Source organism: Moschus berezovskii, chromosome 14 (genome assembly GCF_049115385.1).
Source record: "Moschus berezovskii isolate FMDL1 chromosome 14, NW_MosBer_1.0, whole genome shotgun sequence".
NCBI classification, from domain to species: domain Eukaryota; kingdom Metazoa; phylum Chordata; class Mammalia; order Artiodactyla; family Moschidae; genus Moschus; species Moschus berezovskii.
The window spans coordinates 47332738-47352867 of NC_142473.1; the positions used below are offsets into that span (position 1 = coordinate 47332738).

Sequence of the window (20130 nt, forward strand, 5' to 3'; positions counted from 1 at the left end):
TGCAGCAAGTGGTTTTTATGGAGAAGAATCACTGAGAGAAATATTTTGTTATTCTGGGGCTTTGTTTAATAATTTTGTTGTTTTTTTTTTTAAGTTTTTAGAATTGTCATGGACTAGGTCAGTGGAAATTGCCCTGAACTCTTCCCCTGGAAACAGTGAGCCAAGGGTCTGGCCTGTGATTACGGAGTTTTATTCCAAGGGCTATTGGGGCAAAGTTGTTCTTGGAGCTCACACCCAGGCACATTGCAGATTTCTCCCTGAGACTCTCAGATGGTAGAGAACCAAGCTCCATCCTGGACCTGTCTCCTTCTTCTGTCCCAACAGCCACAGTCCAAGTCGCCCCCTCTCCATCATGTGCACCCTGGCCCCTTGAGGTTGTGCTATGGATTCAGGAACTCAGGCTAAAGAGTTTAAGTTCTAAAACCTGGAATACGGTACACTACCTCACTATTCAGAGCCACACCCTAGTTGTCCTACAGAAAGCCCCCCTGTCCTGGGGAGGCCAGACCCAACAGGAGGGGCGGTAGCTCACGTCAAGAAAGCAGGTCCATCCACAGTTTGCAACCCTGATGCAGAAGAGTCAGACTGTTTTAATACATCTTCTTAGCCTCCATTCTGTTTTGTATTATGTATGAACTAAAATTTTAGTTCAATGTAATAGCCAAAAAAAAAGTTAATAGGAAAAAACCTCTTTAATCATCACAGAAATCTAGGTTTCTAATCAAGTGATAAAGGTTGATAAACTGATGGTATCCAGATCATGACTTTAAACTCCCGTTGATCTATTGAGTAATCAACATATTGCACATATGCCGCTCTCTTGGCTGACCAAGTGTGAGTCTACATTGCCAAATTAAACATGGAGAGAAAAGCTGGCTTTTAGACAGCCTGCCTGCAGTGTTCATTTGAAACAGCTTTTAAGCAAATACAATTATGATTGGAACTTATCTCAACCAAGCAAAATTCTCTCATTGGTCATGAGAGAGTGAGCAATCCAGAGGTGAGATTACTGGGTGGACCACAGAGTGTCCCAAGGTCATCAGCCTATCTTCTGCCAACATAAGATGGCTCCAGAGAGTCTGCCTAAAGCACACCACAGCTCAGTGACCGTTCCAGGCTCTGCCTTGCTCCTACCCTCCCCATGCCATTCCCTCATCCTTATTCCTCCCTCCAGTGACCTCACTAAGTTACTGATGGAAAATTAAGGTTAAAAGGCATAAGCCCTTCCCTCCCACCCTTGGCACTTGAGCATACTTTTCTTTTTGTCTACTCTTCTATTCCGCCTCATTTTTAAGGCTTTTGCCTGCTTCTGGACCCTTGGCCTCATTCATTCTTGCTTTCCCAGGGCCTTACTCTCTGAGCTATCAGCTCTTGCTCCACAGTTTATTCTCTGTTGGCTCCTTCTGCATTGCCCTCAGACAGGCACACATTTCTTTTGTCAGGAAAACGACTCTTGCTGTCCCCCCAAACCACCACCTTCTCTGCTCATTCCTTTCACTGCCAAACTTATGTAAGTATAATTTTTCTTGTTGTATTACACACTGTTACACCACAAATGCCTGGAAAGCAGGAAGCACAGCATACAATAATTCATTATCTGTCAAGTATCTAGCACAGTATGAAGTCAATGAGACACTGACTGAGGAGCCTAACAAGCCAGGATTCAAATCTGGGCTCACTCATGACTGTAAGTGACCTTGGGTAAATTACTTAATCCTGCTCATCTTCAGCTTCCTCGTTCGTAAAGGGTTGGGGGTGGGTGATAATACCTATCTTCAGAGGATCTGAACGGACATTTTTCCAAAGACATACAAATGGCCAGAGGTATATGAAAAAGTGCTCACTCACTAATCATCAGCAAAGTGCAAATTGAAATCACAAGACATCACTTCACACTTGTTCGAATGGCTAGTATCAAAAAGACAAAAGGTAACAAGTGTTGGAGAGGATGCAGAGAAAAGGGAACTCTTGTGCATTGCTGGTGGGAATGTAAATTGGTTCAGTCACTATGGAAAACAATATGGAGGCTCCTCAAAATATTAAAAATAGAACTACCATATGACCCAGCAATCCCATTTCTGGATATCTTAGAAGGAATGAAATCATTATCTCAGAGATACCTCATTGTAGCATTATTCACAATAGCCAAGAAATGGCAGCAACCTAAGTATCCATCTACAGATGAATGGATAATATATATATATGTTATAAATATAAATATCATATACATAAACATTAGACTATCATTCAGTCATGAGAAAAAAGTAAATCCTGCCATTGCAACAGTGTGGATAAACCCTGAGAGAATTAGGCTAAGTGAAATAAGTCAGAGAAAGGTAAATACTGTATGATCTCACTTATAGGTAAAACCTTAAAAAGCTTTACTCATAAAAACAGAGTAGAATGGTGGTTACCAGAGGCTGGGGGTTGTGGGGAGGTGGTAGATGGAGAGATGTTTGTCTTCCAGATTTAAGAGGAGTAAGTTCTGGGGATCCATTGCACACCATGGCAACTATAGTTAACAATACTGTATTATATCCTGGAAAGTGTTTAAGAAAGTAGATCTTAAATGTTCTCACCACCAAAAAAAAAGTAATCATATGAGGTTATGGAGGTGTTAACTAACACTAACATTATAATCATTTTACAATAGATTTGTGTATTAAAGTACTGTGTCGTACACTTTAAACTTACACAATGTTATATGTCAATTATAGCTCAATAAATCCAGCAAAAAATAATGCATATCTTGCAGTGTTGTTATGGAGATTATATGAGATTATGCTTGTAAAACCCCCTAGCATGGTATCTGGCAAAAGGCTGGTTCACTTCCCACTTCCACTCCTGTTAGGGATTCAATTGACTGAGTCACCAAATGGTCTCCTGTGCATTTCAGTCAGTGTTCAGTGGCATGGCATCCACTTTTTGTTCCATTTAATTCTTACTCTTTTCTTTGCCTTGTGTGTTTCAGGTTCACAACCAATATCCAACTGAGTTTGAATTCAATCTCTATTACTTAAAGTTCTTGGCTTTCCACTATGTGTCTAATCGCTTTAAAACATTTCTCCTGGATTCAGACTATGAAAGATTAGAGCACGGTACGTGTTTGCATGCCCTTGTTCAATCTTTTTTTTGTTAGTTTTATGTATTTTTAATTAAAAACTCTAATAAAATAATCACCCCCAAATGTGGCAAGGCCATTTTAGTGTTTTATTCTGAACTATGAAAGTATAATGGACATGAATGAAAGAGATTTTGTGCTGTGCTAGATCTTGGGGATTGCTAGTGGTCATCATGTAGCACCTTTGAAAACGTAAATCTGCTTATTACTATCTTATTATCTCCAAGCAGTATCACTGTTTGTGGAGAAACACCTGACTCCTAGTTATTCCATCCCTGGGACACTCTGGTAGGTTAGTGCTCCCCTGGAAACAGTTTGCATCACAGTTATGGCCACGGGCTCTGGAGCAAACAGAATACAATTAAATTTCAACACTGCCAGTTACCAGCCAAGTATCGATACTTTGGACAGGTTACGTTCTTCTCTGAGTTTCCTCAGTTTCCACATCTTTAAAATGAGGATAATAATAGCACACACCGCTTTTTTGGACCAGGATGACCACATTAGGAAATATTTGTAAATTTCTTAGCACAGTTGCTACCACATAGTAAGAACTCAGTAAATTTAGATAGCACCATTGTTATAATTTTTAATGGCAGTAACAGTTCTAAAGAATAGATTCTTGAAAGCTGGTCAGTCCCTGTGCAAACGTTCTTCAAGGGGATTTTACGTTCTTACTCTGCTGTTGTTATAGGGAGTGGGAAACGGGGATACACATGAGTATTTTTGTTAAGACAATCAAATAAAGAAAAGCAGTATGTTATGTTTACTGTTTATTTTCAGTATATTATACATACTAAATATTCATAAAGAGGATTCTCTTAATGGCTGAAAATATTTACTAATGTTCTGAGTTTAAAATATGAAAGCAGGAAATATTGTTTTTCAATGCATGCTATTAAACTTGTCTAGTACTGAACTGAACTGAAGTACAATATTTCATACTTTTGGTAAGGGAGACAGCACTGGTGAGACCATTGCCCTTCCTGTTTGTACTTCCAAACCTTTGTTGACTCATAAAATTGTCATTCCACACATCACTATCGGAAACCTTAATTTTTTAGTCACCCTTGTGTTGGGAAGACATTAAGTAGAGCTGGTTAAGTGGACATTAGAGTCACTTAGAGAACTTTTTAAAATGACTTTTATCTGGGGCCCATTCTCATACTCTGTAATTGGTCTGAGGTGAGACCTAAGTACTGGGACTTTTTGAAGCCTCTGTTTTTTTTGTTGTTGTCTTTTTTAAATGAGTGGCCAGGGTTGAGAACTACTGTTCTGCACTCTACACTTAAAAGGTAGAGAAGAAACACTAATTAGTGTTGGTGCTAGTTTAGTCTCTAAGTCATGTCCAACTCTTAAAACTCCATGTCTTGGGGGCCCCTCCTATTATAAGATTTTGTGCAGTCTTGGGCATGAGACATTCTTTTATGGTAAATAAAATGCTTATTAACTTTTGACTGAGTCTTTTCATTTAAAGCAAGAAAAGACAGCACTGCCACGAGAGGCACTCTTCCTGGCCTTTTAAAGAAATACCTCCTGCCTCACCCTAACACACCTTCCTCTCTATTAAAACAAAGTGGGCTCATGTGAGTAACAGACTGAAAGGTACGAATATAGTACCTGGAATGCCACCCTCCCCAATTCAGCTTTTAATTCACCCAAGGATCCAGACCACACCCACCTGACATCCACAGTCTCCCTGACCGTGATGAGCGGTGTACGTAAACTACCAGAGAAAACAGTTTAAATGGCTTCGTAGTAAACAGCCAGCAACTTTATAAAGAAACATAAAATTATGTTTTTAACTGAGTCTCATCAACTCATTTTCCTTACAGCTTTTTGGAAGAATGTGTAGAATGTCTGCTGGCGTGGGCCTCTGTGAATCTAGATATAGACGTGGGATGTGGCCTGAGGGGGGAGTCATGATGTATTGCTAAATACTTGGGAAAACTTCAGCACACGTTTTCCTTCCATTTGGATTTGTTTCCATATAGCTGTGAAGTCCATTCCTATCTTTAGCTTTGCTACAGTCCTTTCCTATCTTTTTAGTTATTTTCTAAGGTTTTTGCCCGTGCAGTGATGTTTCTAGACCCATACAAAATGCTCCATTTTTCATCTGCTAAATACATCACATTTTTAAGCAAACTGTTGATTTATGTGACTTTTGTTTTGCTGATTTTTTTCCCCAGGAACTTTATTTGATGATAAAGGAGACAAGCATGCCAAAAAAGGAATTTGTATTTGGGAATGTATTGATAGAATGCACAAGAGGAGTCCCATTTTCTTTAATTATTTATATTCACCAGTGGAAATAGAGGTAAAGAAAGAAACCTTATATGTTGCACTTTTGGGAATATTTTGTGTTGAAGTTTTCCTTACTTTGAGCGTGCGTAAGCTGTTTAAACTTTGCCAACCAAGGTCCATCTAGTCAAGGCTATGGTTTTTCCCGTGGTCATGTATGGATGTGAGAGTTGGACTGTGAAGAAAGCTGATCGCCGAAGAATTGATGCTTTTGAACTGTGGTGTTGGAGAAGACTCTTGAGAGTCCCTTGGCTGCAAGGAGATCCAACCAGTCCATTCTAAAGGAGATCGATCCTGGGTGTTCATTGGAAGGACTGATGCTAAAGCTGAAACTCCAATACTTTGGCCACCTCATGCGACAAGTTGACTCACTGGAAAAGAGTCTGATGCTAGGAGGGATTAGGGGTGGGAGGAGAAGGGGACGACAGAGAATGAGATGGCTGGATGGTATCACCGACTCGATGGACATGAGTTTGAGTGACCTCCGGGAGTTGGTGATGGACAGGGAGGCCTGGCGTGCTGTGGTTCATGGGGTCGCAAAGAGTCGGACACAACTGAGCAACTGAACTGAACTGAACTGAAGCTGTTTAAGCTTTTTATAGACATTTGACTAGGTTTCATACCAGAAGCTATTTAAAACTTGATACACTTTGGGTTTAGATTACGATGCAGTGAAGTCTGTTACTAAATTCTTGACCAGAAAAATTAGGAGCTGGCCCCCTAGACATAGAAAGGATAACTTCAAGAAGCTCAGAGCAAATCAGCTTGCCCTGGGAAGGGAGAACAAACAAAACTTGAAACTTCAGCATGTTGTCTAAGCTGAAAATCCTAAAATACTTCAGCGACAAGTTGACTCACTGGAGAAGACTCTGATGCTGGACGGGATTGGGGGCAGGAGGAGACAGGGACAACAGAGAATGAGATGGCTGGATGGCATCACCGACTCGATGGACATGAGTTTGAGTGAACTCCGGGAGTTGGTGATAGACAGGGAGGCCTGGCGTGCTGTGATTCATGGGGTCGCAAAGAGTCGGACACGACTGAACTGAACTGTAGTCCATTCATACCAGAGCCATGGAAGAACCCCTATGAGAAGCAGGAAGGTTGGAGCCCAGCTCAAGAAGGATGACTTCTCAGGGACAGCCATGCTCTGCCATGCCCATCTGCATGAAATAGGCTCTGCAGTGGAGTGGAGCTCTCCACCACCACTCAAGGGCAAAAGGCCCGGCCCTAGGCCCCAGGTCAATAGGACCCGACCCTGGCCTTTATCCTGATACACCCTCCTCATGAGATGTGTGAGAAACCAAGGGTACACGCTTAGATGCTCCTCCTTCATCTAGACCACACTCTGGTACTTCAGAATTCCTTGCCCAAATTCAAATTACTTACCAGACCACTTCCCTAAGCCCGTGAGTGTACTCCTAAGCCAAAGGGCAGCTAAGGAGTAACATTGGTCAGGGAGCAGACAGAGTTCAGCTGCAGGGCTGGGGTATATGCGCGTGTTCATAAGAGACCTTCAGAGTGTAGGACAGAGCTGAGTCAGGAGGAGCAGGGGTTTAGGCCAACAACTGGGAACTGGGACCAGCCTCCCCCAGTGCCAAGCAGTCTGAGAATTCTCAACTGAAACCTGGCCTTCTAGGTCGTTTGGAAGTTCTATTTGTCAGGGTAGTATTGATGTGTAATGTTTAAATATATAGACATATGTCATGAGAACCTCTGTTCATCCTCTTCCCTGGACCCTGCAGTGTTAGGGGCTGGCCTGCCGGTAAGCTTGGGCTACTTTGAGGTCAAGATGAAACTATATTTCATAATTGTCTTTAAACAGGCCCTGAAGCCCAATGTAAATGTTTCCAGCCTCAAGAAGTGGGATTACTATATAGAGGAGACACTTTCCACGGGGCCCTCGTACGACTGGATGATGCTGACCCCCAAGCAGCTGCCCTCCGAGGATTCTGAGCTGGCCGGAGGCGCCAGGCCCCAGAGCCAGCGGAGAGCCGTGTGGCCATGCTACGATGATGTCAGCTGCGCCCAGCCCGATGCTCTCACCAGCCTGTTCAGTGTAAGTCAGCCACATGAAGCCAGACTCCAAAGGCTCTGGGACCCCTGAAGGCTTGTGAGGCCTCAGGAACCTGGCTCACCAGCTCCGGGCCGTGGCTCTCCTCACTCTGGGCTAGCATTCTTGCCAGCCCCATAGGAACATGCGGAAACCAGACCAGCTCCCCAGCATCCCTGGAGAACCAGGCTCAGGGACTGGAAAACAGTCTCAGTAGAAGTGAGTTTTTCATCATTACAAGGAAACGTTCAAGCAAGTAGGGCAGTTTGCAGCTTCCCGGCTGTTTCATCTGGCCAAGAGCCGGAGTCAGGCCTGGGTTATGACTTCTGTGGGTGCCTTACTTCCTCCGGTCAGAAGTGTGGGTAGCTGATGGTCTGATGGGAATACTGCCAGCTGTCTTCTACAAGGAATATTCTGGACTGAAGCCATTCTGGCAGTAACCCCCATGATGAGAGCAGCGGCCCTGAGGAAAGGGTTTGAGCCCTGACACAGGCCAGACAGTTCCTGAAGTGTCTTCTCCATTCAGTCTTCCAACTGGGAGAAGCATGTGTGAGAGCGCTGTCACAGAGGCCGCTGCTCTGCTCTCAGTCACCCTAGCCAAGGGAAATGCCAGGTCTTGGGCATTTCTTGGTTCATTCTCCCTACATCTGGTTTGAATCATCAGAGTCAAGGGGTTTCTCTGTCCAGGACAGACTTCTCATCTACCTCAGCTATTAGGGTCTGGACATAGGCCTAATGCTTGACCTTTTGCTGTGGCCATCAGATTTCCTATGGGCTGGCCAAGGGTGAAGGTGTTTGGGATACAGATTTCATCTCTCTATTTAAGCCATCTGTACAAAGAGGCCCAGTTACAGATCCTAATAAATCATCTTTGCCACAGTGCATCACACCAGCTCCCACCACCACCATTCCTGGCTTGGAGACCTCGGAGGCCCCGGGCTTACTGCGGTCTTTCACTGCCCTCTGGTCGTGCTCCTCCTTTGGCTCAGAGGAGGCATGGCTCTGGGGAACACCATGATTTCTGTGAAATTCTTGGTTGGCCAAGAAGTTCGTTTGAGTTTGTCCACTGTTACGGAAAAGCCCAAACGAACTTCTTAACCAACCCAATACTTATCTGTCAAAAAAAAAAACCCTTTTAATTTCTCTGTAGGAAATTGAAAGACTGGAGCATAAATTGAACCAAACCCCTGAGAAGTGGCAGCAGCTGTGGGAACGGGTAAACGTGGACCTTAAGGAAGAGCCCAGAGCAGACCATGTGAGTTGGCAAAGCTCTTTGAAGAGCTGCTGCTGAGCTTCTTGAGGGCACTGGTTCAGGTGGGGCCTCTGCCACTGGTAACCCAGGAGGTTTGTGTCCAAGGAGGGGGTCATGCCTTGAGGGTCCAGGGCAGGAAGTTCCAACAACTTGAGTACTTCCTGGGTGTCTCACTCTACCACAGTGATATGATACTTATGTTCAGTGCCCCGTATCCAGGGGAAATTACTGGGTTCTTTTCTATCTCAGCACCTCTGTGGTTTCAGCTGATCTTCTACCACAGGAGGGGAGGGAAGAAGGGAATGCCAAGATCTTGTTGGCTCCAGAGAAACAGGGAAAATGAAATATTTTAAAACAGTAAAATATGCCACTCTCTGTTGTTCACACCCCCTTTTTGTTTCTAAATTAAGAAACATTTACTGTAAAAATATTTAATACCAAATATTCCATTTTCTGCTATCTCACCACCCCTTAAGCTGTAGAATGTGGAATGGGCTGTGCTGAGCCCCTTAGCATCCACACCTTAGCGTCCTGCTAACCCACAGTGAGGCAGTGGCATCCGGCTCATGCGTGCAGGCTCAGGCCCAGATAATACGGCTGATACACAGGGCAGCACCAGCCAAACCCGCATCAGTCGGCTCCAAGTGCAACAGAGGGAGGTTAGGACAGATGAGAGCACTTCAGGAAAGGAGAGGTCAACAGGGTCAGATGTCACAGAGGGGTCAAGGAGAATGGAGTATAGAAGAAAATATCCTCTGACCCTGTAAGAAGGGGTCCTCGGGGCGCCATCTCTTGCCTGCAAGTGGCAACTCAGGGGCTATTATCAGACAGCCCACGGGCACATGATGTCTTACTGATTTTTTTCTCAAAAGAATAAAATAGTTTGTTAATTTTTTTTCTGATTATGAAAATGAGATATATGTATTCCTTTAAGTATGCGTTCCTTTATAACACAGGAAGTTATAAAATAGAAATCACCCAAAATTTATAAAGTAGAAATAAACCTCTATGCCTTTAGACTTTTAAACACATATATAAAAGGGATTTACTATAGACATAGTTTTAAAACCTGCTTTCTCTTTTACTTAATATATGGCATACATGTCCTTCCATTTGTCACTGTATATAAATCTTTGTAACAGCTATCTAGAATTCCATTGTTCAGAAATATATTTTTTTAACTAGCCCCATAATGATAGACATTTAGGTAGTTAGTTTTTTGCTGTTGTAAAAAAAACCTCCAAGGTAAGCATCTTTTTATACATATTTTATATAGACATATATATGGTCCAGTTTCTTTCTTGAGGTAAATTTTTAGAAGTGAAATTATCGGATCAGTTGCTTAAAGTCTCTGTAAAGCCTTCCTGTCTCCTGTTCTGTCTTTTTCAGCCCCAGAGATACCCTTCGGGCTCCCCAGGAACCATGTCCACCCACCTCCCTTCTTATCAGAAGAGGCCTCAGCTGCACCTTCCAGACAGCAACCTGGCAGAGGAGCAGAGCACTGGTGTCCCCCCATCCAACGGGGTGGACCGCAGAGCAGCCACGCTGTACAGCCAGTACACGTCCAAGAACGACGAGAACAGGTGGATGTTGTGAGCCCTGCCAGGGGGTGCAACAAAGGCTCTCCCAGCCCCACCCACGGCCACACCGCAGGCCCTCGAATAAGCTAGGCCTAGGCCGTGCCACGTTCTGTCAACTTAAAAGGAATCCGCTTTAATTCTTTGTTTCTGTTTTAAATGTGTTAGATGCTTCTTGGAAGAGGAAAAGTCAAAATTACAACTAAAATAAGGCCAGGAGGTTGTAGTTATTTGTGGCGGGTCCTACTGTCTCCCATCTGCCTGGTCTTTTGAGGGAATGTGTGTTAGTAAGCACTTCTCCAGTGGCAGACTTCTGAGATCCAGCACATGCTTGCCCAAGGAGAAAGGAATTTACTCACATGAAGTGAGAAGGCCCAGTGTGCCAGTTTCTCACAGTACCTTCAGGCTTCTGTCATTTACCAGCTCTGCTTCCTCATACAGGCTGCATGAACCCCAGCGTGGTACAAAGGATGGCTACTGAGAGCTCCAAACCTCACAAGTTTGGTAATCCCAGCAGAATGAGGCAATCTTTCCCTGAGAGTCTAGTAGAGAAATTCTGGGGGGAGCTCCGACTAATCTATTTTGGATCATCTAGGGGAAACAGAGACTTGATCAACAAAAACAACAGACATCCCCTCTATAGCACATAGTAAAATCATATTAACCGCCATGTCATCATTACTTCTAGGTCCTTTGAGGGAACGCTGTACAAAAGAGGGGCTTTGCTGAAAGGTTGGAAGCCCCGTTGGTTTGTTTTGGACGTAACAAAGCATCAGGTAATAAACACCATCACAGCCTATAGCAATCCCTTCTCCCCAGGCGAGGCTCCGTCCCTGGCTGTGTGTGACTCCCAGCAGACACGCACAGCCCCAGTGTACAGAATGCTTCCCTGAGGCCTCTCACCAGCTACCTGCGGGCTCCTCCGTGGACCCAGTGAGAGGGCACATGGCAGCCCTCTGAGAAAGTGCGGGTGTGTGCGACCGAGGCAGTGACCATGGAGCCCAGAGCTCTCAGAGCAACAAAACTATGCTTTCTAATGCTCATGCACCTCCTGCTGCCTGCTGTCCACAGCCAGGCCAGGAGGGGACCTGAGGGTTTCAGCGTGTTGCATGCCACATGTACATACAGAGCCCGTGCCTGTGAACATTCCCCAGAATGCAGATCACTTCATCTCGACAGCACAAAGCAGCCATTCAAAGTCAAGGGCATTAATTTATTCAACAAACATTTCTTGAACACCTTCTCTGTGCCCATCCCTGTACTAAAGAAGGCATCATTATCCCTCAAAGGTGACAGCAACAGAGGAGGGAGGGAGCTTTAAAATAGGCAGAAGGGGATGTGCCCGTCCAAGCCTGAAATCCACGGTGGGCTGACACTAGCCTGGACCCCCCAGTCCATACTGGGAAGTCATTTCCCCACTCTTAGGCTCTTTGCTATGGCTCTAGCCCCCCCTCTCTCCCCGCAGTCCTTAGAGTCAGAATCCTTGCTCCGGTGATCCTGGAGGGTAGGGGGACGCTCTGCAAACTTCCAGCCTCTTTGCATCGTTCATCAGAGAGTCATATGTCGTCCCATGGTCTGACTGGAGACCTCACTCTGCCTTAGAACTGACCAGTCAGCCTTGAGCAGATTCTCAGTGCATTTATGTGTAACATGGAGTCTACTGAGAAAGATATGAGCTGTACCCAGGACGGTGCTCCGGCTGGAGCTGCGTCTAGATAACTGCTGCCAGATGGACACTTGATGTGGGGAGTGACCACCTTTCACTCTGCTCAAGGAGTTTCATAAAGGTTACAGAGTCCTGTTGGATTACAGATACAGAGAACTTTTTTTTTTTAACAGATATGCAGTGGAAACTCTTTTTAGGCAACTGGACTTTAAACAGCACTGTCTCTGAAATTAGAGCCTACATTGTATAGAACAGCCCATTAAACCACTAAATAAAACATAGGGGAATGTCATGTCATGCTGTTAACCATAATTTACAGTTACATCAGATTATACTTGCTTTCTTGCCAGTCTTTCAGATTTAATACAAAAGGTGTACTCCTACCATGCCTTCAGAGAGAGGCAGAGAAAAGGCTGAGGCCAGAATCACAGTGACAGAGGGACCAGACACATTCCTGCCATGTAACTTTCTGAATTCCAGACTGATTTATTTCAAGTGAAATCCAGTCCTTACACATAGTAACTCTTAGTCAAATGTTGAGCTATTCATTGTTTTTCAAAAATCACTTCATATCTACATGCTATTTGGAAATTTGCTTTTTAAATATAGTATAGCTTGAACATATTTTCCTACCAGTTCACATAGATCTTATTTCTTAAATGTTGTATAGAATTCCATACTGTTGATGTACAATCATTTAATTAACCAGCACCCTACTGACAGGCAGATACATCTTTTCAAGCATTAGCTGATAGAGGGAGTGCTGAAGGAAACCTCTTTATTTGTGTGTCTTTGCATGATTGTGGGAGTGTTTCTGTAAGATAAATTCCTAGAGATGGGAAAGGTGTATCAATAGGTATAAGCATTTTAACCTTTAGTTCATATTGCCAGATTGTCCTCTAATAGGTTTCTAATTATAACCCCACAAACAGTGTTTATGAATACCTCGTGCCTTCCATTCAACCTGAATATTGTCAGCTATTTTAAATATTTCTTAATCTAAGTGAAAAGTGAAATCTCATTGATTTCATTTACTTTATTGTTTAGGCTGTTCACCTTTTCAGATGTTTATAGGTCGCTCAAATTTCTTCTGTGAGTTGCCAGTTGAAATCCTTTAACCAATTTTCTATTAGGTTATTTATCTTTTTCTTCTCAATCTCTAGGAATTTTGTATATATTCTAAACATTAACCCCCTTTTCATATGTTCCATATATTTTTTACAGTTGTTGATGTTTTTATTCTTTTATATGTAACATTTATTCAAATTTCAAAAAATGTGTCTTTTTACCCTTTCTCCCAGCTACCTAATTCTTCCTAGAAGCAGACAGTATTTTTAATTTCTTGTCTGTTCTTCCAGACATAGTTGAGCAAGCTATGGGAAAGTATTCAGATACCTTTTGAAAAGCCCTGCCGTTTCCCCTTCCTGGGTCTTTTACATCCCATGTGTCCTTTGGTTCCAGCTGCGATACTATGACTCGGGTGAGGACACAAGCTGTAAAGGCCACATTGACCTGGCTGAAGTAGAAATGGTCATCCCTGCTGGCCCCAGCATAGGCGCCCCGAAGCACACGAGTGACAAGGCTTTCTTTGATGTAAGTTGACCTTGTCTTTTCCTAGCTTTCTGCATGTGATCCCTTACAGTCAGTCCATCCACTCCAAGAATGACGGGGCCTCAGAGCAGTTGATGGTGACTACAGATGGGCCACAGCCCCACCCTGGCTGTGGGAACTGCTGCAGAACCTGAAGCCAGCACTCTTAATCCCCAAACCTGACCTTCCCCCGCTGTCCCTATGGCTCATAAAGGCTGCATGTTGCTTTGCACAAAAGACTCCTTCAAAAGGTATCCAACTACACTTGGAAGCAGAGGAACTCCTTGTTAAATAGTGTTCTATTCACACACCACCTTCTGTCAAGAACAGATGTTACTTTCCTTTATATCTTTTTGTCTTCAAGCTTGATCATCCAAAAAAAAACATCATTAGTCCACACATGATGACTGTCTTCCCTGACATCTTCGGCAGGCCTTGGGACATTTTATGGGCCACAGGATAGGGGACTTATTTAGTCCCCAGAGCCAAGCAATACTTCATATAGAACACAGGTCATACTCTAGTGCCTTCCTCAGGCTGTGAGGCCATTTCCCTGACTCTGAACTCCCAGTGAGGCCCCAGCTGAAGACTTAGAGAAAGAGATGGGAAGGGACCGTGAAAGCCAACCCCACCATGGTGTGGATGAAGCTCAGTCTCCTTGGCTTCTTTGCTGCATGGCCGCAGTGCATGGGTGAGGCAAGAGGCTCCAGCTATTCCAGACCCTCTTCCTTAGTCACGAAGGTGCAAAGTCAGGCTTTTCTGGAATATCTGCCTTCTCTGCAGACCCTTCTGTTAAGATCCCCTGTGACTCTGGGGACCAGGAAAGTAAAATCACTTCCATAAGCAATGATAGTACAGTAGTGGAGGGCAGAGAAATACGGAGGTTCCGGGGTAGCATGAAAAGGGAAGGTCACAGGGATTGATTAGCTCACATCTCCAAACCTGTAGACTAGCCCTGCCCTCATCTCTGCTTCTCTTCCTTTGTTTTTGTAGCTCAAGACCAGCAAACGTGTGTATAACTTCTGTGCCCAGGATGGGCAGAGTGCCCAGCAGTGGATGGACAGGATCCAGAGCTGTATCTCTGATGCCTGATACCCATGGTCAACCCACACAGAAGAGGAAGAAAGGGCTTGTGCTGCCAGATAGGAAAAAAGTGCATGAATCCTTGAAGAGCTGACAGCTTCCTGTTTGGTTCTGATGAGTCATCCTAGGGTCTGAGGTTCTCCTGCCCAGACTTAACCACTCCCCTCTCTCGGCAGTTGCTACGTCTTCTTAGCCAGAGTAGATGTGTCACACAAGTCGGGTCAAGAGCCCCAGGCCCTCCATGTGTCTTGCATTAGGTTGTTCTAACCTAGTGGTTAGAACAATCCCTCATGGTTAGGGATCAGAAGAATGCTTCCTGAGCCATTTGTCACCCATTCCCTAGGCCAAGCGGCTACCACCCACCTGGGTCCTTCTTCATGAAAGCTGGATCCTTTCTGTTCTCCAAGGTCATAACTTCCTTGGAGAACTTCCTGACAAGCAAAACTCAAAATCCTCCAAGACTATCTTCCATTCTGCATAGGTTTCCCATTTGGAGGCTCCTGCTTTTACTGTCCAATCTTAGAGATACTGGTTCTCTGGTGCTGCCAAAGGTGCTTCCAGGATCCCTGCTCGGTGCTGGGTTTCACAGCAAGACCACCAGTGCTCAGGCAGGCCAAGGGGCACACAGAATAGCCTGATGGGAAAGATTGGCCAGGGAATGGTGCAGTAATCACCAGGCCAATGCAGGAAAACAACTGCTTCCAAAATACTGAATTTTCTAGGCCAAAGGTGCCCTGAGGATCCAGGACTTTGTGGTCCCATGTATTCTTCTGCTCCCTGACAGCTTCTTACACCAGATAACATGCAAAAAACTGAAAGCACTAATTCACAAAACAGCTACTTGCATTGAACTCTAATAAAGTGAAGATGTTGGAGAGACAGAAGCCAGCTGTTTATGAGCACACCACCCCCGTGACAAGGGCTGTATAGACCGCGGTCGCACCGTGGCGTGACTGGATACCCAAACAGCACTTCTGCATGTGAACTTAAGGACTTGTTTAGTCGTTAGATTTTCTTTACTTTTGATAACCTGTGTTTGTCCAGCTTAAGATACAGGAATGCTGTTTGTTCACAGTGAACAGAGACAGCTTTTCTGCAACAGCCACTTGGTTAACTGGAGTCGTAGGTAGCTAGATCATCACATTTGTTTTGAAATGTTAATATGTTAAATACCAAACTAATGTTTCAAAAATATGTATATATGATTTCTATACCCTTGTTTTTCAGGTAGTCTGCTTATAATTTAATATAAAATTAATTGATTCATACAATTTCAGTAATTTTAAAATGGTTCCCTTTTTAAAAAACCACTTTGTAGATGAAAAATAAATCAGATTTTCAAATTTAAAATTATCTACACACTAGGAAACAGAACTGTGTTAATATATAAGAAATTCGGGGATAATAAGAATGAAGGATTTTTCTATCATTTTCATTTTATAAATTGCCACCTGTGAAAATGGTTTTTGCACATTATTTGTATTTTTCTTTGTATATGAAATAATTTTTTGTACTCTGTAAAATATGGAGCCCACCGTACCTTCAGCTATTTGAAACTTTACACAGTGCTTCTTTTGTAACTGGATTCTTTTAACTTTCATGAAGGCACTACAGGCCTTGTATTCACTAACCACCTTGAATTAAATTTATTTCTTAAGAAAAAGCATCCCTCACTTACTGAAATAAAGCTCCTTGTGCATTGTGGGACACCAGGAGGCAACACTCATGATTCATACATGGGACTAAAAGTTAAAGGGTGAAACACAGCATAACCCATTTCTTGTCTTGGTTTTATTAATGTCGTCACTGCCCTTTGCTCGGGAAGTAACCAGACACTGGAAACGCTGGCCTCAGCTTCTGGGTTCTGAACACACTGCTGCAGAGTTTAGGTAAGAGGCCTAAGGCTGCCACTCCCACCCTCTGCCTCCGATGAGCTGTGTGAAATTGGATAAGTCCTTTACCTCTTCCAGGTCACAGTTTCACCACCTATGGCATATGGCAATTGGCAAGAATTTTAGGTAGGAGAAATCAAACTCTAGTTCAGAAGCAGATTTTTCTGCTTCAGGAAATTGTTAAACAGCACAGTCTGGATCACACTTCTTCTCGTTAAGCTCTTGGAGTTTACCTTGGGGACCCTGACTGCATCTGGACGGGGAGCCAACAGAACGCAGGTTCTCAGGGCTGAACCCCCAAGTCTGGAGATCCAGAGAGAAGGAAGGGCCCCATCGTCACCCTCCTGAGCCTTCAATTTCCTGAGTCTCCAGGACTCCTGGGCCCTGCTGTTCTGCACGCTGTGACCCTGACATGACTAACAAGGGAAACAACTGGGAGTCAAGCCCAAGAGTGTCAGGCCGCCCTTCGTTTCTCAGTCTTAGCTGTGTGGGGAGAAGGGCACTGGGTTCCAAGGAAGAAAGAGTAGGGCCTGGCGCCCTGCCCCTGAGGCTCCCCTGACAAGGCCTTTCTACGCCCGGTTCTTGCAGCCCCAGGGGAGCACAGGCCCCGCTCCCCAAAACCTTCGGCACAAGTTCTTCACTCTTACCTCCCAAGCCCCTCTACCCGATGACCTCACTCCAGAGCTGGAGTGTTAACTGTTAATGGTACGGCTAATTTGTTTCTCAATGAAAATTGACGTTTATAGATATTTCATTCTGAGTTCTTTTAAGACTTGTTAAGTAACTCCATTATCTTATAAAGAATTTCTGAATAATCTCAAGATCTCAGGCTGATAACCAGGAAATGCCCTCAGTTACAGCAATCAGAGCTATGAATTAAGCCAAGAATAAGACAGTATGGATGAAGAGATAAGACTTGGAGCAGTACTGCCAAATAGATGTATAATCAAGCCACTGTGAATCTTTTAAAAAGTAAAAAGAAATTGATAAAGTTTTATAACATTTTGTCTTATTTTCAATAATAATTTGATTTACCATAATCTATCAAAATTATTTCAACATGTCAATCAGTACAAAAAATTACTCATGAACTAGTTCATACCGAATCTTCAAAACCCAGCGAGTATTTTGCACCTACGGTCTATCTCAGTTTGGACCAGTGTGTTATCTTTTTCCCAACACCATTTCTCATACAAAATTCCTGTCATTCCTCACTCCATTCTCCAGTTCACCCATACCAGCTGGGTGTCCCGCAGTTCATCCAGTTCAGGCGCTTCCTCCCCAGAGTCAGCCCAGACCCCATAGTTGAGGGCTCGGCCCCACAAGACTGTCTCCCCTTCAGATGCCACTTGCAAGTCCCAGGGGCCACCAGACTTGCCCAGCGCACAACCCCCTCCTCAGGTTCAGCGATCGTCCAGAAGAATGTACACAGCTCAGGAGGTACTTGTCTGTGTTTATCAGTTTGTCCAAAGGAAAGAACAGCCACAAGGAACAGATGCGTGGGGCAAGTCGGGAGAGGGGGTGGCCTGCGCCCTCCCAGCACCTCCCTGTGGTCACCAGCGGGGAAGCTCTCTGGATCCTGTCAGGATTTTTTCATAACCCACTCCAGTCCCCCTGGAGATGTAACTTCCCACACCCCGTTCACATGTAGTTCTTTCTGGTAACCAGCCTGAAGCTATCTAGGGGCCCAGCCTGAGTCACTGCATTCACACAAACAGGTGTGGGCAGAGGGACTCGTTATGAATAACAAAGGCATGCCTTTCACTCAGGAAGTTCTAAAGGTTTTAGCAACTCCATGCCACAAACCCAGGACAAAGATCCAAAAAAAGAAACCTTTTTAAATTATACCACAACTAGCCACATTCCTGTGCTTCTATGCTAGGCAAGGCAGATTTAGAGCAAGCAGCCTGCTCATAGAGCCAAAGTGGGAGGTGAGAGACCTGGGTGCTTCATCTAATTCATGATAAGACCTTGAACTATGTCTTAACTTTAAGGCTTTGACCTATAAAGTGAAGGACCCTGATCTGTGAATTTGTGATTCCAAGGGTTCACCTTTGCAGCGGCTGAGGCTCCAAATTGTGATGGGAAGGATTTGCTGAAAGAGACCAAATCATCTAAATCAGCGCTTCACAAATTGTAGCATGTGTATGAATCATCTTGCTACAATGAAGATCCTGACTCAGTAGGATTGAGAGGGGACTTGACATTCCATATTCCTAATATGCTCGCAGGTGACGCTGAGGCTGCTGGTCCAGGGATCCTGTTTTGAGTGGTGCTAACAGACGTGTTCACCCCAGTCCGCTGAGAAGCAGGCGCCAAAAGGGCAGGAAAGTAGGGGAGGTTGGGAGAGTCAGGAGACCAGCATGTAGGCGTGACCTTTTGAAAGACCCAGGGAAGGGAGGGAGGAGGAAAAGCTGGGTGGGAGACTCAGACTGTGGATCAGCTCTAAGGAAGTTCAGCAAGGCAGATGAGAAGTCCTCAGGACATCACGAATCATCAGAGCAACCCCACGCCTCCCCAGGGTAGCCTGCCTGGGACCCCCACCCTGCTCAGCCATCAGCATGCTGCAGCCAGGGAAACAAACACAGCAGTGGATTCCAGAATGCAGCAGCAGCTGGGGCCCACAGTCATGCACAGGCTGTGCACTCAGAGACCCCCAGGGAGTCTTCTCACCCTGGCCACAACGCACCTCTGTAGCCAGGTTCCAGAGAAGTTCCTTCCAGTTTCCCCTGGGCCTCTCTTCCTAGCGAAACTCAGAGGCAAGTCCAAGGATTAATACAGCGCCCTTGATGCAGTTAATCTCATGCCCTCCCTCTTCCCACTCTCCATTCTGAGTTCCCCTCACCCTCAGCCACCTCAGGACATGCTGATGGCTCTCCTGGAGATGTGATCCAAGCCTTCATTGAAGGAGGTGGTTGTTGTTTAGTTCTAAGTCGTTTCCAATTCTGTGACCCCATAGACTATAGCCCAAGAGGCTCCTCTGTCCATGGGATTGCCCAGGCAAGAATGCTGGAGTGGTTTGCTGTTTCTTTCTCCAGGAGATCTTCCCAACACTGAGGGAAGATCAGTGTAATCAAACCTGTCTCAGGTCAGGACTGCTGCACGGGTCTCCCGTTACGGTGGGGATTACCTGGGTGACTGGAGGGTCACCCTCCTTCCTGCCTCCATCATGCAGAAGCAGCCCTGTCTCCTGCTGATCAGGGTCAAGGACCCCTGCTGGTTCCTGGACACAGGAGTCGTCAGCGCCTTGGTGACAGCCATGAGCTAGAGTTCAGCAGGACCCTTCCTGTGTCCCCGGTCAAACGCTAAGCTGTGTGGAATCCATGCCTTTGGATCAGGCCTTCTGTAAGTCCCCAGGCAGTGGTGCTAACTGAGGCTCTCCGGTCAGGAAAGGCAAACTCAAAGCAGATTTCCATCCCTGTGATGATGAACCATTGGCCCTTCCAGGATGGAAAGTGCCTGAGGTAGCTGACCTGCCCCGGGGAGGAAGAGTGCCACCTGCGGGCTCAGCGTAGGTCTCTGCTGCTGGCAGGCTGGGCACGGAGAGGGAACAGTACCTAGAGTGGCCTTGGGATGTGGAAGTCTGTGCTGGCGG

The 20130-nt window shown here is 45.0% G+C and overlaps 1 protein-coding gene across 4 annotated transcripts in view; it reads left to right on the top strand.

Annotated features, from left to right (window-relative positions):
• Positions 1 to 17495, top strand: part of SBF2 (SET binding factor 2) — a 491894-nt gene extending 474399 nt beyond the window's left edge. For 2 of the 4 annotated variants that reach the window (XM_055423393.2, XM_055423395.2), the window contains 8 exons: positions 2972 to 3098; positions 5311 to 5438; positions 7248 to 7481; positions 8626 to 8730; positions 10117 to 10310; positions 10993 to 11080; positions 13432 to 13563; positions 14554 to 17495. In XM_055423393.2, coding sequence (XP_055279368.1) covers positions 2972 to 3098; positions 5311 to 5438; positions 7248 to 7481; positions 8626 to 8730; positions 10117 to 10310; positions 10993 to 11080; positions 13432 to 13563; positions 14554 to 14652 — 1107 coding nt within the window. In that variant the 3' untranslated portion in view covers positions 14653 to 17495. The remainder of the gene's footprint in view (positions 1 to 2971; positions 3099 to 5310; positions 5439 to 7247; positions 7482 to 8625; positions 8731 to 10116; positions 10311 to 10992; positions 11081 to 13431; positions 13564 to 14553) is intronic. The other 2 variants (XM_055423394.2, XM_088843086.1) reach the window with 1 other exon arrangement.
• Positions 17496 to 20130: the final 2635 nt, after the last annotated feature.